This window comes from Zophobas morio, unplaced genomic scaffold (genome assembly GCF_036711695.1).
Source record: "Zophobas morio isolate AGI-343-1 ecotype UQ-CSIRO unplaced genomic scaffold, CSIRO_AGI_Zmor_V1 ptg000083l, whole genome shotgun sequence".
In the NCBI taxonomy this organism is placed as follows: domain Eukaryota; kingdom Metazoa; phylum Arthropoda; class Insecta; order Coleoptera; family Tenebrionidae; genus Zophobas; species Zophobas morio.
The window spans coordinates 1-15,493 of NW_026972188.1; the positions used below are offsets into that span (position 1 = coordinate 1).

The 15,493-nt window shown below is 26.3% G+C and overlaps 1 protein-coding gene across 2 annotated transcripts; it reads left to right on the forward strand.

Annotated features, from left to right (window-relative positions):
- The first annotated feature begins 1,136 nt into the window (after window positions 1–1,136).
- On the forward strand, window positions 1,137–9,127 carry LOC135144108 (guanine nucleotide-binding protein G(I)/G(S)/G(T) subunit beta-3-like). 2 transcript variants are annotated; one of them, XM_064076102.1, is made up of 8 exons: window positions 1,137–1,174; window positions 1,631–1,772; window positions 1,849–1,942; window positions 2,196–2,366; window positions 4,876–5,021; window positions 5,798–5,929; window positions 8,490–8,637; window positions 8,700–9,127. In XM_064076102.1, the coding sequence occupies exons 1-8, from the start codon at window positions 1,172–1,174 to the stop codon at window positions 8,926–8,928; spliced, it is 1,065 nt and encodes a 354-aa protein (XP_063932172.1). In that variant the 5' UTR covers window positions 1,137–1,171; the 3' UTR covers window positions 8,929–9,127. The 2 variants fall into 2 exon arrangements, with proteins under 2 accessions (XP_063932172.1, XP_063932173.1); XM_064076103.1 differs by lacking the exon at window positions 1,137–1,174 and adding an exon at window positions 1,238–1,280.
- Window positions 9,128–15,493: the final 6,366 nt, after the last annotated feature.

Here is a 15,493-nt window from a genome sequence, read left to right on the forward strand (position 1 = left end):
CGAATTGTGGTTTCTCTTTATAAATTAAGAACTGCATTTCCTGCTCTTTCCAGACTTTGACCTTACATTATAAGTATAAAAGGGCATTGTATTGCATTTCCCCATCCATCTCTGATTTTACTTTGGTCGAAACATTTAGTTTTCATTGTAGATAATAATTACCAAATATTTAGCTTTATAAATTATGTATACTCTATATAGCGCGCCACTTACATCAATATTTAATAAAACTTACTTGCACTTCACTGGGATCACGGTTTTTTAGACTATAACAAACCTAATTTCAATTATAGAATCCCTAAAAGAGAAAAAATGTCCTTAAAAACACTTTAAAATTTATGAGGTATTTTTGTTATAGAAAATCTTAGTGATATATAAATTATTCCACGTTTAACATTGTGTAACCAGCTTATCAGTAAACAGGGCCAAAGAAATCTTTGTAGGTATACTGATTTCCATAGTATAAGGGAGGAAAGGGAGGAAAATGCTGAATAATTTGGGAGATTGAAAATTACTTAATACCTAATACCTGAATCCTTTTTAAGGAAAATATTATGAGACGTTATAAAATATTATTACGAAAAAAGATTTTCATGACTTTTTTCCACGTGGGAAACGATCTACAATTTTTTGGTAAACCTCTGCCTTCACTCATTACCAATACTGATTCACAGCAAAAATTCGCTATTTCTTATTTAATACAATGTGCTAGAATTCGCTTCCACTTGTTAGAAAAAGAATCGTTGTAAAGGCTTAGCTCACTTAACTACTTAACGGGCAAAATTCGGGGGCTTAAAGTAGATTTGTTTTGTTTCTGAGAAATCAGTAAATTGAACCTACGCAAAAAGTGGTAAACATAGTAACCAGTAAACTATAAGAGATTAACTACTATTTTTTGCAACGTTACTATTCTCGTTAATGTATAACTAAATTTCTAAAAAAAAATGCCACAAATATCAATATCTATTAACTTTCTCCCACACAATTTATAACAAAAGCATAAAGTTAAATAAGAAAAGTAATCTTAAATTCCTTCCTTTTGTATATTTTCTTTATAAATCAAATAGTTTTAAAAATAGCTTTTAACTAATATTGTGGATAGTTAAAAACCTAAAAGTACAACCGATTACTTTATACAGTCGTTTTTTCCTACGCGATTGGACAGTCCGTAATGGTAATTTTTATTAGTTGCTATTCTAGTACTGGTTCTTTACGTTATTGAATGGTCCATTCTGCATGTAGTTTTTGTTTTCTTTAGTTGGCTCCCATTTTTCTACGTGGTGAGATCCTTTATTTTTATTGCCTTCTAATTTTAACCTGCATAATTGCTATTTTTTGCTCTGCGTAGTTTGTAAAAGTACATTATTTGTTATTGTATATAAACACTTCGACTCAATTTTCTTATATTAAGTGGTATTGTTTTGGGAATTTTTTTTAGTTTGCTTTTATTTTATAGGTTTTATTTGCCTTTTTTTTATCGTTTAATTTTGTAATCTCTTGTTAAGCTTTATATTATTGAAGTTTTTATTTTATCTAAAAGAAAACTTTTGTATTGTTCTAAAAAAATAACCATCATTGTTTTGAAGAATGAATGTTTTTTCCTGTTTATTTATTGCTATAATTTTAACAGATCTTTTATTCACCATTTGGTATGGCGGCTAACAAAATAGCAGAGCTAAAGTCGGCCGCTGAGCATCTCAAAAAAGAGATTGCAAAGAAGAAAGAAGAAGTTTATGACTGCACATTTAATGAGTGCGTTTCTAAGTCAAACGGTAGATTTTTTTTTGTTATATTTCTCTGCTTAAATTTATTTTTATTTAATAATTCTTTTAATTTACCATTTGATAGTGCATGAGCTAAACAAAGTTATTTTTAAGTGTAAGCGAACACTGAAAGGCCATCTTGCGAAGATATATGCCATGCAGTGGTCTACGGATAGTTGGTCCAATTTTTTTTACAATAAAATTTTGTAATTTTGTAATTTTTTAAGTGATTTTTATAAGAATGAAGTAATGACTTTTTTCGTTTATTATTTATACACAGATATATATATTTTAAAAGTTAACTAATTTAGGAAAATTAGTTGCACCTAGATTTTATTTTTTACTTTGATTAGTTTTTTATATAACCTTTCACCCTATTATAAATTTATTTACCCAAATGAGTAGAGTTTTAGTTAGTTTATTTTATTTTAGTCATCTGGTTTCAGCCTCTCAAGATGGCAAGTTGATTGTGTGGGATGCGTACACCACTAATAAGATCTTTGCGATCCCGTTAAGCTCGAGCTGGGTTATGACCACCGCCTACTCGCCTTCAGGCAATTTGGTTGCCTGCGGCGGTTTGGATAACATTTGTACAATTTACAGGTTTTTAAATTTAAATTTTTTCTTAATTAATTTATTTTTTTTATTAATATAATATATACTAATTATTATTTTTAAATTTTCTGCTATTTTTTAATAATTATAAATTAAATTAACTCTTTCTAATAATTTTTTAAATTTTGAGTGCTTTTTTGTTATTTAGCAAATCATTCTGAGTAACTTTTATACTGGTTAAAGTTTTTTAGATATTAAAAAAAATTTATTAATTGATTTTTTAAAAAATTGAGTAAAAAATGTTTCTGTTATTATTTTTCTTAAAGTAATGTAATTTGGATTAACTTTTATGCATTCTTATATTTTTCAATATAAGTTTAACTTAAAAATAAATTTTTTTTTTAAATACTTATAATTTAAAATTTTGACTAAAAAGATGATATACTATGTAGTAAATGTTATAGTTACTTTGATTTTTTTTGAATAATATAATTATTAATTCTATTTAATTCAACAAATAAAGTTATAAGTAAAATGTATAATTTTAATTATGTATAATTTTTAGATCTTTAGAAAAAATTTTTGTTAATTTTTTTATAATTATTAAAAATTTATACTTTATTATTTTATTATCAGTTTAATAATTTTGATAATTACTAATGTTTGCAATAATTTTGCTTTTACAACATAAAAGATTTCTTTAGATTCAGAATGTGGATAGTAAAAATTGTTTTCAATTTTTGAGTTTTATAAATAAATTTATATTTTTTTAAGCTATTTTTCATTATGAAAATTTTTATTTTATTTTAATTTTTTTTTGAAATCTAATTTTTTATATTCTGGAGCAAAAAAGTATGTAAAATTTTATTAAAATCTTTAGTAATAAAATGAATTATTTTAAATTTACACCAAGATTTAGGTTTATTTATTTTAGTTTAAATTAAATAAAATATTTATTATTTTATGAAACATTCTTAGTTTTTATATTATTATATAAAACTCAAAGTCTTTTTCATTTCAATCTTTTAAATTTTTTTTGGGATTTTAATTTTAAGTTTGAACTAAAAAATATAATTTATTTATTATAAATTTTATTTAAAGTTCTTATTTTTTAGTAAATTTAAAATTTTTATTTTACACCAAATCCAATTTTATTACTTTTAACTATTATATCTGAAATGTGTTATTTATTAAAAAAATTATATAGATCTATTTTATTATAAAATTGAAAGTTATTTTTTTTTAATTTTATTTATTATTCGCAATTCTATTTAGTTTATTTTATACTCTAATTTTTATTCAATTTAATATTTTGCTTGACTATAATTTTAAGTTTTGAATTTTTTAATTAAATTATATTTATTAACGTTTTTTCAATAATAATTTTTTTTAAGAAACTTTTTTATTAGAATTAACTCATAACCGTTATATAATATTCAGATCTGCAATTTTTAAATTTTTAGTAGTTTAGCTAATACATTTATCATTAGTATTTTTATACTTTTATAAACTTTATAAATTTTCGTTAATAAAATCTATTTGCATTTGCATTCTACAATTATTATTTTTTATTAACTTAATTTTATTTTTAATTATTATTTTGTTTGCCTTGTTAATTCCTTTAATAAATTTATAATTTAAAAAGCTTTGCATTAATTGAAAATTTGCTTTGTAAATTGTTATTTTTTTATATATTATTTTTGATTTTATTATAATGTTTATTATTAGAATAGTTATGTTAATTTGTAATAAACTTTTAATAAGTTATCTATAAATTAAAAAAATTTATACTTTTTTTTTAATATTCTTATAGTTATGGAAATATTATTTTCCTAGTAAAAATGAATTTTCTTATAATTATTTCTTTCTAAATATCGAAATTATTCTTCGAAATAATTTTAAAAATTTACTTTTTCTTAATATAATTTTCTAAATTATAAAATTTATATATATATTATAAAGTTTTTAGAAAATATCTTTTCCTTTACTTTTTGTTTTATTTCTGATTTTTTTAATTTAAATGCATTTTTAAATAAAAAGTTTTAAATTTATTTCCAGTTAATAGTAATATTAATATTTTTTTGAAGAAACTTAAAGTTATTTAGTTATAGTCTCTATAATTTAAATTTACTTTTTTATAGTTTAATTTAATAATTTTAGAATTTTAATTTTTATAATTTTTTTTGTTTTTTATAGTTTTTCATTAGATTTATATATAATTGTAATGTTTATTTTTCTACAATTTTTTTTTAAATTTAAATTTTTATAATTTTTTTGACTAAAACTTTATAAATTTTGCTAACCCTTAAAAAAATTATTTTAAATATATATTATAAATTTTGGTATTCTTTATAACTAATTTTTTTTTTAAATCTTCCGGCTTTACATATTTATCACAAAAAAATTCTGATAGATTATGTTTAGTAAAATTATTGACAAAAATAATTCACATTTAAAAATATTATGAATTAGAATTTGTATTGTAAAGGAATTTTAATAAATATTTTTAACCTTGAGTTCTGGTTAAATTTTTATTGGTTTATTTTTTTATTTTTAGTTTGACATCTACTGGCCCAACGGCAAAATCTTACCAAGTCCTCCAATCTCATGCTGCGTATCTCTCGTGCTGTCGTTTTATTAGTGATAAGGAAATAGTCACGAGTTCGGGCGACCTGACATGTGGCCTTTGGGATGTTAGCACTGGTTGGTGTATATTATTATCACTATCAATATATTTGCGTTTATTATATTATAAACAATTAGAAATATAAAAAAGTATATATGAATAAATAAAATACCAAAAAAAATAAACGAAAAAAAAATTAATATAAAACCAGCATTATTATTATATTTTTTAATGATAATTATTATAATATACTATCTTTTTTTTGAATTTTTAGTTATAATATTTTTTTAATATTATCTTTTGATAATATTAATAGTTACGTTTATATAACAATTATAAATTTATTTTTTTTATAATTCTTTTTGTCTCTGTATTTTCTAATAATCTAGTAATATAGAATTAATTATAATTTTAATATCAGCTTTAGTTATACATTTTTTCCTACTATTTAACTTTATAATTTTTACTTAATTTTTACTTAATTTTTTCTTAAATTATTTTATAAATTTCTTGATATAAATTTGTGTTAATAAATTTTCAAGTTTTTTAATTAAAGAAGTACTACTATTTAAAAATTTATATGAATATTACAAAAAAAATTTTATAATTTTGTTTGTTACGAAAATTTTTTTAAATAAAAAAATAGAGTTTCTATTTTTAAATTATAATATTTTTTAAAAATCTTTTTACAGTAAGTAAAATTAAATATAAATTTTATTTTTATTTGATTATTTTTTCTTTATTATTAACCTTTTTAACTTTTTTTTACTTAATTTATATTTTTCATTTTTTTCTTAAAGATTTTTTTATTTATTTATTTATATAAATTTTAATAATTTTTGCTCATTTTTAGGAACTCTTAAAAGACAGTTTACGGGTCACACGCTGGATGTTATGAGCATTGCCCTTTGCGGGCGGGACAACCCCGCTCAGTTCATTTCTGGCGCTTGTGATCAAACTGTAAAGCTTTGGGATCTTCGTACTGGTAATTAATAATAATATAATAATATTTAAAAATATAAATAATATATTTAAAAAAGTGAATATTAGTAATTTATAATTAATATATAAATAAATTAGTAAAAATATAAATTATAATATTAAAATAAAATATAATTTTTTTAAAAGCTTATTAATAAAAAATTTCAAAAAGTTATTATTATTAATAAATAAATTGAAAATATAAAGTATATTTATGAATAAAGTGTTAATAGTTAAACATAAAAAATTTATCTAAAATATAAGTCAATAAAAATATAAATTTATAACATCAAAATAAAATAATAATTTTTAAAAATTATTAAAAAGAATAATAAAAAGTCAATATCATTAATCTATGAATTTCAAAATGTCTCTTTATTCTATTATGAAGGGTTATTATTAAAATAAATGTTAAATAAATAATCAATAAAAAACTAAAAGTTTATATTTTTAATTAATGAATTTAAAAATATTAAAATTATTTTATTTTAAATAAAATTAATTAGTTAAATATAAGAATATATTTTATAATTTTATAATTTTATAGATAATAATGAATTGAGGATATTATAATGTTAACATTATTAATTAATAAAAATCTAAAAATATATAAGATTTTTTCTTCTGAATATTAGTAATTATATAATTAAAAAATTAGTTAGGAAAAAATATAGAATTATTGTATTGTGATATATGGTATATTAAAAAATAATAATAAATATCAAAAAGTAGATATTATTAATTAATAAAATTAATAGTTTTCAAGATTTTATATTATTAATATATTAATAATTTTATAAATAAAAGAATTTAAAATTGTCTTATAATTAATATATAATATAAAAAATACTACTTATAAAATGCAAAAAGTAAATATCATTAATTACGAAATTTGAAAATTACTTTTTTTTTTACATTGAATAATTATAATCTGTTGAATAAGGAATCTTTAACTAATAAATAAATATATAAAATTATAAAATAAAATAAATTTCTAAAGAAATTGTAAAAATATATTGCAAAGAAATAACCGGTAAATTTATAGATAGAAATTTTTATTATGAATTATAATGATTTAGATAAGAAATCTTAATATTAAAAATTGTAAATCTGTTAATAAACAATATAAGTTTATAGTAAAATAAATTAAAGTGCTTAAATAAATAATAATAGTAGATAGAAATTATAAATTTAAATTAAAACAGCTTAAATAAATAATAGTAGAATTAAAAATATAAATTTTTATTATAATAAATATAAAGTGCGTAAATAAATAATAATAGTAAATTTAAAGATATTAATATGAAGTAAAACTAATAAAAAGTGCTTAATTATATTATAATAGTTATATAAGAGTGTAACATTATTGATTAATAATTTTTAAATATATTAATTTTTTTATATAATTATTATAATTAGTTAAATAAAAAAATTTCCAATTAAAAGAATAAAGTAAAAAAAATATAGTATTATAATCCTGAAATATTTAATTACTAATAAAAAAAACATAGAAATAAATATTGGTTAATGTAGCAGAAAATAAAATAAAAATATTAAAAACTTAACAATAATATTGATTATAATTAAAAATATTGAGTAATAATAAAATAATACTGAGTCAATAAATAATCTTAACATTTTAGTAAATCAAATTTAAATAATAATAAAAATCTACAACAATGATAATAAGTTAAATACAATTTAATATTTAAAAAAATAAGCGTGAATAGTTAAATCAATTCAATAAAATTATGATACAATAATATAAAATAATTAAAGGATTCTTTGAATTTTAATTAAAAATACAAATTTATTAATTTAGTAAAAAATAAAAATTTATAAAATTAATTTTTTTAATAATGAATAATAAGTTAATTAAGAATCTTTATTAAAAAAATTAAGTATAATATTAAGAAGTAAATAACAAAATTTAAAAAATGTATTTATAATAAAATGAATAATTAGGAAATAAATCTTAAATTTAGAGAAAAAGGTAGGTAATATATAACTTTAAAATATATATAATAATAATATATATTTATTAAAAATAATATTATATAAAATAAATTATAATTAGTTTAGTGAAAATTAAATATAAAAAATTTTAAAAGTAAATATTAAATAAATTTAACAATAATTAAAAATTACAATATAGAATAATAATTTGTATTTGTAGAAGTACCCAACTAAAAAAAGAAAAAATTTTATTACAAAATAAAAAAAAATAATAAAATAAAGATAAGTAAATAATAAAAATCTATAACTATGAACATGATAATAACGTATGATAATAAGTTATAAAAAATCTTTTGTAATTAATATATATTTTTTATCATTAAGTATATGAAATAAATATTAAAAAATAATAATTATCAAATAAAAAATAAATAAAAAGGATAATCTATTTTAAACAATTCAGTAAAATATAAAAATAAATAAATTTCAGGAACTAATAACCGGAAATAATTAACTTTTAAGTTGTTTACCTTTTTTGGTAGTAATACTTCCGAACAGTTTAATAATAGTAATAATAAACAATACTAATTATAATAATTTTTTTTGAGGCTCGTGTGTCCAAACTTTTGCTGAGCATGAGTCGGATATCAATGCGGTTGCCATGTTTCCGTCTGACAAAGCCTTCGGCACTGGCTCTGATGATGCCACGTGTGGTTTATTCGATATTCGGGCCGATCGAAAGCTCTGCTCTTTCCAGTAAGTAACCCCTTTCACCACGTGGTGGTCCGTCCACCATGTGATTATAATATTCTTATAAGGCAAGAGGATGTCGTTTGCGGAATTACTTCTGTTGACTTTTCGCTTTCAGGGCGACTTCTGTTCGGCGGCTACGACAACAACACGTGCAATGTATTTGATGTACTCAAAGGGACACGTGTTGCTCGACTCAGTGAACATGCAAATCGCGTGAGCTGTCTTGGCGTATCACGAGACGGCGTGGCCCTCTGTACGGGCAGCTGGGACGCTAATCTTAAGGTGTGGGTTTAGCGCCCGCCCTTCCGCCCGCCCGTCTTTTACTTGCCGCATTCCTCGTACCGTTGCAAAGTTTGTTACAAAGCTGGATTTTTTCCTGGGCGGGCATACACAAAAAAGGATTATGAGTGGACTACAACTTTTACTTTAAGACAAAATGCTTAAATGAAACTTTAGCAGTCTTCACATTTCATTTTATTATTTATTTTTGGTTGCTGCCCGTTTTTGTGATTATTAATTTCTGAAATTTAAATAAATTAAAATATATATCTGGTTACTACTTTTATTAATTCCTTAAAGAATATTTCAGAAGAGAGAAGTGTGCTTTTACCTAGTTATGAGCATTGATGTATAATTTTGTTAAGATTACTTGTAAATTTATTTTATTTACTTAATTTTAAATATTATTGCGGATTATAAGTTAAGCATGAATTCTTTGAATGTATTATAAGTATTACAATTTGGAAATAATTTTTTTATCTGCTAAAAGATTTAATAAATATTATTTTAAAAAATCGAAAGTTAAGGAGCACTTATTATAGGAAGAAAAAATAGAGTTTTGTGAGATTAGAGGATAATTTGGGTAAAATAGTAAAATGGTGTTGGAGTATTTGTTAGCTTACTGAATTTATGTCAAGAAAAACAAATTAAAAAGCGGGAGACAAAATATCATATAGTCTCCAAAGTTTTTAAAGGAATAATTTACGTAGAATCTAAGTTCTTTAAAGGCGTTTTATAAGTTATGTCTTCATAAAAAGTTATCTTACCTATTTTTCCTATGAAAAGCATTACGAATGACAATTGGAAGGTTGGGAAAACTTTGTAGATCTTTACCTTTGTATCTGTTTAATTCCCTTTAAAAACGAACTTTTTGGTGATTAAGTAAATTTGACCATGGGCAATTTAATTACTTTTAATGCAGTTAAATTTTACCAACTTACCTAGAGTTGACGAGGCTTGGCTACTCTCTTATAAGACCGTTTTAATGCTAAAATTGGCAAGTTTTAACTCTATGACTGATCTCGTTTTTTTTACTCTCAATTTCAAAGCGAGGTAAGCAAATATTGTTGGCCTCAACTAAAGAAAAACAACAGTTGAAGTAAAAGATTTCTGCAATTCTTGAAATTGGATGCTTAGCTATATTAAATAGTAAAATAAAAGTGTTATGTTAATTTCGTTTGTGTGGGGGACACGCACGCTAGCTGTTTAATAAAAAAGTTCATATAATTTGCTACAACCATAATCATACTTTTATGATTTAGTTACCTTCAACTCATAATTTTTTTTTTTGGCGTGCATACTTTAAAATCTTGGGTTCCTTCGATTAGGAAGGTTTAGATGAATTTTATAACATGTAAAAATCTCGTCCCTCAGAGCAAAATATAACATGGCGCCTGATAGACTAGTTAAAATACACTAGTCTTTACTCTATCAATTTCGCTAATAAGCGCTACTTTGAAATTCTAAAGAACTACGCGTGTGAGATCAGAAATCAGCATTTGTAACATTATTAAAAGTAAAAATTGTTATGAAGGGAGTAACACGAAAAAAAGAGATGTAAGCCTGTGAAATTAATTGCTTATGGTTTTATAGTAACTAGAAAATAAAGGGGCTATATATACATTATTTTAAAAAATGAGTATTAGTTAATTAACCTTAAAAAATTCTTATATGCTTAACCAACTAAAAAATAACTTGTGCCAAGAGCTAAACTTTATATATATTTTGCTTACATTGTCAAGGCTGCTTATAATCTTCGCCATAGGTAGACTTTAGAAGTATAATGCGTTATTGATAATAAAAATTGGCTTAAATTCACGTTTGGCCAGGTCTAAATTAGTTCTAATTGATTTAACCTTATTTTTTCGTTTATAATTGCCTTGAGTATCCCGGTATATATGTTCAAACAATATAAAGATATGTTACATAAATAAATAATTTTGCGATAAAATGCGTAAAACAGATATAAGTTGTAGTGTTTCTCTCTACTTTTAACAAAATTTACAATTTTTCATACTATAATATCGGAACATTTAAAAATAAGAACTTCAACAACTTTACAGAGAGTTATTACAAGTATATAAAATTAAGCTGAAAAGTTTGCAAAGGTAACTTTTAAGATCTAAAAATTTCTTTTTTTTTTTTTAATACGAATAATTTAGTAGTTGCGGATCTAGAACGAAAAAGAGCAACGTAGGGAAGCCTTGCAAAGACTAAACAGCTAATTCTCTGCAAGGTGTCAACTTTGATACCTTAAATATCTATTTACTTATCGTTTTAAGATATATATGTTTCTACCTATTATTTCATGAACTGCTTATCAAAACCACTATATCATAAAAAGAACGAGTAAAGGTAAGCTGTCTTTTAAATAAAAAGCTGCCAATGCCATATTTTACAACCTAAATGCAGCATGGTCTTTAAACTCTAAAAGTTTGTCATCCTTGTTTATTTTCCATATAAAATTATGTTATAGAAGCTGTTATAGTATTCGCATTTAATAAACATACATAGATATTGTTTATATCGTTTACTTTCAAAAAAGTGCCAAAAGTATTTTCTTTAACATATGAACACAAATTCCATAATACAAAATTAGGAAACAATAAAAATTTCTAATTAACAAATGATATGAAAGTAACCCAATCATAGTTAAGGATCTCAAATTATTTATTTATAAAATGATAGTTCCTAATGTTCGGCCGACTTAAAAAACTCCGAATACTCGAGCTCCCAATCAGGAGTGCTCGCCGACTTGTTACAAAGTAGCTTACAATCGAAAAGGTGTCATTATTTTCCTGAGATTGATAAACAAAAAACTAGCGTCAAGATAGGCGCTGTAGTTGCATAGCAAGGCGGGAGACTTCGACGATGAGTGAACGGACGTATTATCGACTTTGAGGGCGATTCGTGTGTGTGTGTGTGGATTTGATCAGAAGGGTACGTCGCTCATATAAACTGCAAATAAAAAGGGTTAAAGAAGGGATCTGAGGGACCCCTGCTGTCAGAGATCGCAGCGGCGACTGTAAATCTTCCCCGGCACGCTGAAGATGTAGCCATTAAGATATGGCTTCAGCACGTTGTCAGGTCATGAGAAACGGATAACAAGCGCAGTTTTTTGTGCAGCAGACCATGCCAAACTTGATCAAATGCTTTTCCAGCGTCAAGGAAAACAGCGCCTGTTGTGTTTTTAGAGTTAAAAGCGCGAGTAGTCCTCGGTTAAGCGGAGCTGCTGGCTCGTGAGTGTCCTTGCCAAAATCCAAACTGAAACTCCGGCAAGCGTCCCGAGCGTGAACGATCTCTTTTAGACGGCGCAGTAAAATGGCCTCACTACTTTGCCGAGAGCTGACAGGAGACTGATGGATCGGTATTTGGTGGTTTCTAATTCCGGTTCAAGTGTCTTTGGGGCATCACAACGGTTGCCGTCCTCCACCAGATCGGAAAGGCGCCAAGGACCATCGCAAATTTTACTAGGACGTATAGGCATCCCTGTTGATAATATCGGGACAGGCGCTTTTCGTTCATGTAACGCTTCGATAACAGCTTGAAAGCAGCAAAAGGTTCGTGGACACTGGAAAGGGGTTAGCTCAACTGAGGGAGCGCATCATTGGAAGTTAAGTGGGCGGGCGGCACGTTTTGGGCAGCAGGGAGATTAGCGAAAAGTGTAGAAAAGTGAGCTAAGTCTTCGTCATTCTCGGTCGATATATTACCTTCACTAGGAAGCGGTATGGTGCAACTTTCAGATTTTGATCTTTTCAACAAAATTCCAAGAAAAGGAGCGACTGCTTTGCCTAATTCAGTTATATGGTGCTGCTTGGCCTCCCATTTATTGTTAAAATGGGTCATTAGCTTCTTTCTTATGTACCTGTGCAGCTGATTAGACTTATAAAAATCGGCGCTCTGCGCCAACATGGCCACTGGGATAAGACGTCGACGTTGGTGGATAAGCGCCGGGCGGTACATTACTCCACGAGTTCTCGTGGCTTGTGCGAACCATGTTCAGTGCGCTTTCGAATAAGGCGACAGCATCGTCCAGCAGGGCAGGTGAAGACGACTTCTGTTGGTAAGAAAACGTATGATAGTCTTCGGTGTCTCCTTCTCGTCACCTAATTAGAAAATAACTGCAAGGTGATTGGAAGACAGCCCGTGGAGCGCATCAATTACTGTTGTGAGGTGTATATCTTTATTATGGCGGGATACCTAGTATGTTCATTGTGTGTGTAGTTGCCAAGTGTATTGGTGGCAGGAGGCCTAGTATGCACAGTACGTGCTCAACAGCATAGGCCGCAAGGGTGCCACCGAGCAAGCTATCGACTCGGCTGTGCCATGAAGGGCGCTTGCAATTTGAGATCTTCGGACAAAACAGCAGGGGAGTCATTCGTAAAGATGGCGTGGGATCTCAATTAATGTTATATACAGTTTTTATAGTTAACACTAAAAATTATGTTAACCCAAATAAAGATATAATCTTACACCTACATTAAGTGGAAAAAAATTAAAGTTTGATGGGGGCCATTGTAAAGGGTATTAAACCGGTCAGTGAGTTTTTTTCTAGTAATGCGCATGTCCATAAACTTATGTCACATGGTTTATTGTAGGTGAAGAATGTTCGAGAACATTCGAGAACACTAAAGGAAAACAGGTTTTCAACTTTTCCGCTGGATTAAAGAAAAAACTTTGAAATTAGTATATAAGGGTTTTATAATAGCCTTCATACCCGTATTTGCTCTGCGCGCAGAGGAAGTGCCCGCGGGTTCTACTGGAGAAGCTTTAGCAGCAGAAAGGGGCCGGAATTTAAGAACTTTTGTAGCTATTAGTTAATCCTGCATTCTGTTATTTTTTTTTGAAGTGATCCATTAATACCGTATAAAAAGAAGATAGCCTGCCTATTTTAAACCATTGTGTAGAAAGTTATTGGGTGTTTCTAAGCTCCGAATTAATCGAAATATTCTTTAAGGCCCTTATAATTATCAAAAACAATGGGATTTTTGGATTTTTTAAAAGCTATTAAATTGACATGTAGGAAAAGACATACAAGAATGAAGCAAACTCTACGAAGAAATGTTCTTTAGGGTCGCAAGGGCGCCCTCGCCTCACTTTGGGGCGCCGAACAGCGCCCAAAGCTATTTCTATCAACTTAATAGTGAAGATAACGCAAACTCTTTTCTATGGGTTCCCTGATTATGAGATGTTGTTGGATCACAGAACAAATTTTGCATGATAAGAGCACGCTTACGTTCTCCAAAAGAGTTTGGAACGCGTGAAGATGAACTTGTTAAATATTTTCAGCTTATATATGATAAAGCTGGTGATCTAGCCTTCAAATAAAAACAAATATCTCTCAGCGCCTCGAAAATACTCAAACTTATTCTCTCATGAAAAATAATGAGTATAATTAGACTTATTGAAAAAAGCTTCGCTAAAATTTTCCTGAAAAGTTCAGAGGGTGGCCGAGGGTTACAAAAGTATTCCAAAACCTGACCCTTTCCGTTGCCTGTGTTTCGCCACTGAAAACACCTAGTACCTCTTCAACGACAGAGCGTAAAAAAGTTTGAGATTTTTTTTGAAACCCTTATATATTGTTTTCGAGATTTTATTCTTAAGCGGGACTTAACCACCCAAAATGTTTTCGAATATTCTCGAACCCTTTGGATTTAAGAGGTTAGGAACATTATTAAAAAGAATCAGTGCTAACTATGTGGTCTTCTTCTATTTTATAACTTACCGCTTTCCGAGGACATATAACGGTTAGGTTCTAATAATTTACTAATATTCCAAGATCTAAAATAAGAAATGGTTAGAGGACAATACCCAGATATAGCCGATATAATCTTGAAAAGAGCAAGTTTCTTATCCATCTTCGTCCGGGTTCGTTCGGGTTATATCGTAAATGAAAGAACCGTTTCATGTTAACGGTGTGGTTGTTATCTGTTATCTTTAGATAACATTGAGAAAGCATATCTAAGTATTTACTGAAGATTTCTACTAGAATGACTTCTGTAACAAGAGATCAAACTGTATATTACAACTCAAGACAGTCTCCGTGAAAAGAGTTTTGTTTGTAATATTTAAATAGTAAGACTTCTCCCCGTGCCTTACACAATTCCTGGAGATATACCGAATGAGGAGTAGGATATATAAATTCCTATCCTTTCCGCCGAAGTTATCCATAACTTCGTACCGTTTGTTTGAATACAAAGACCCAGAAATTGTGTATTCCATCCATTATAGATTCCTCGGTCCCTTTCAGATCTGAAATTCTATTCAATATACCCAGCATGTTTTTTTTAAGGAATCTACTATTATCTTACAAAATCACCAGCGTCCATATATCTTAATAAAATATAAGTTTTGATTTTAATAACGGCTATAACATTATAGATGCAATGTACGCAACGTATAAGGTTGCATTATTCGGGGCAGCTGGATTTTCCGTAGGAGTTTCGTCGTTTGCATGTATAGCTTAGTTAATTTCAAAATAATTGATACTAAGAATTAAAAGAAGAGCATCTACAAACAGTCCACCAAGAATAAGATCACAAAATTCTAGGATAAAACTCTTTACCCGTCTACATGCATC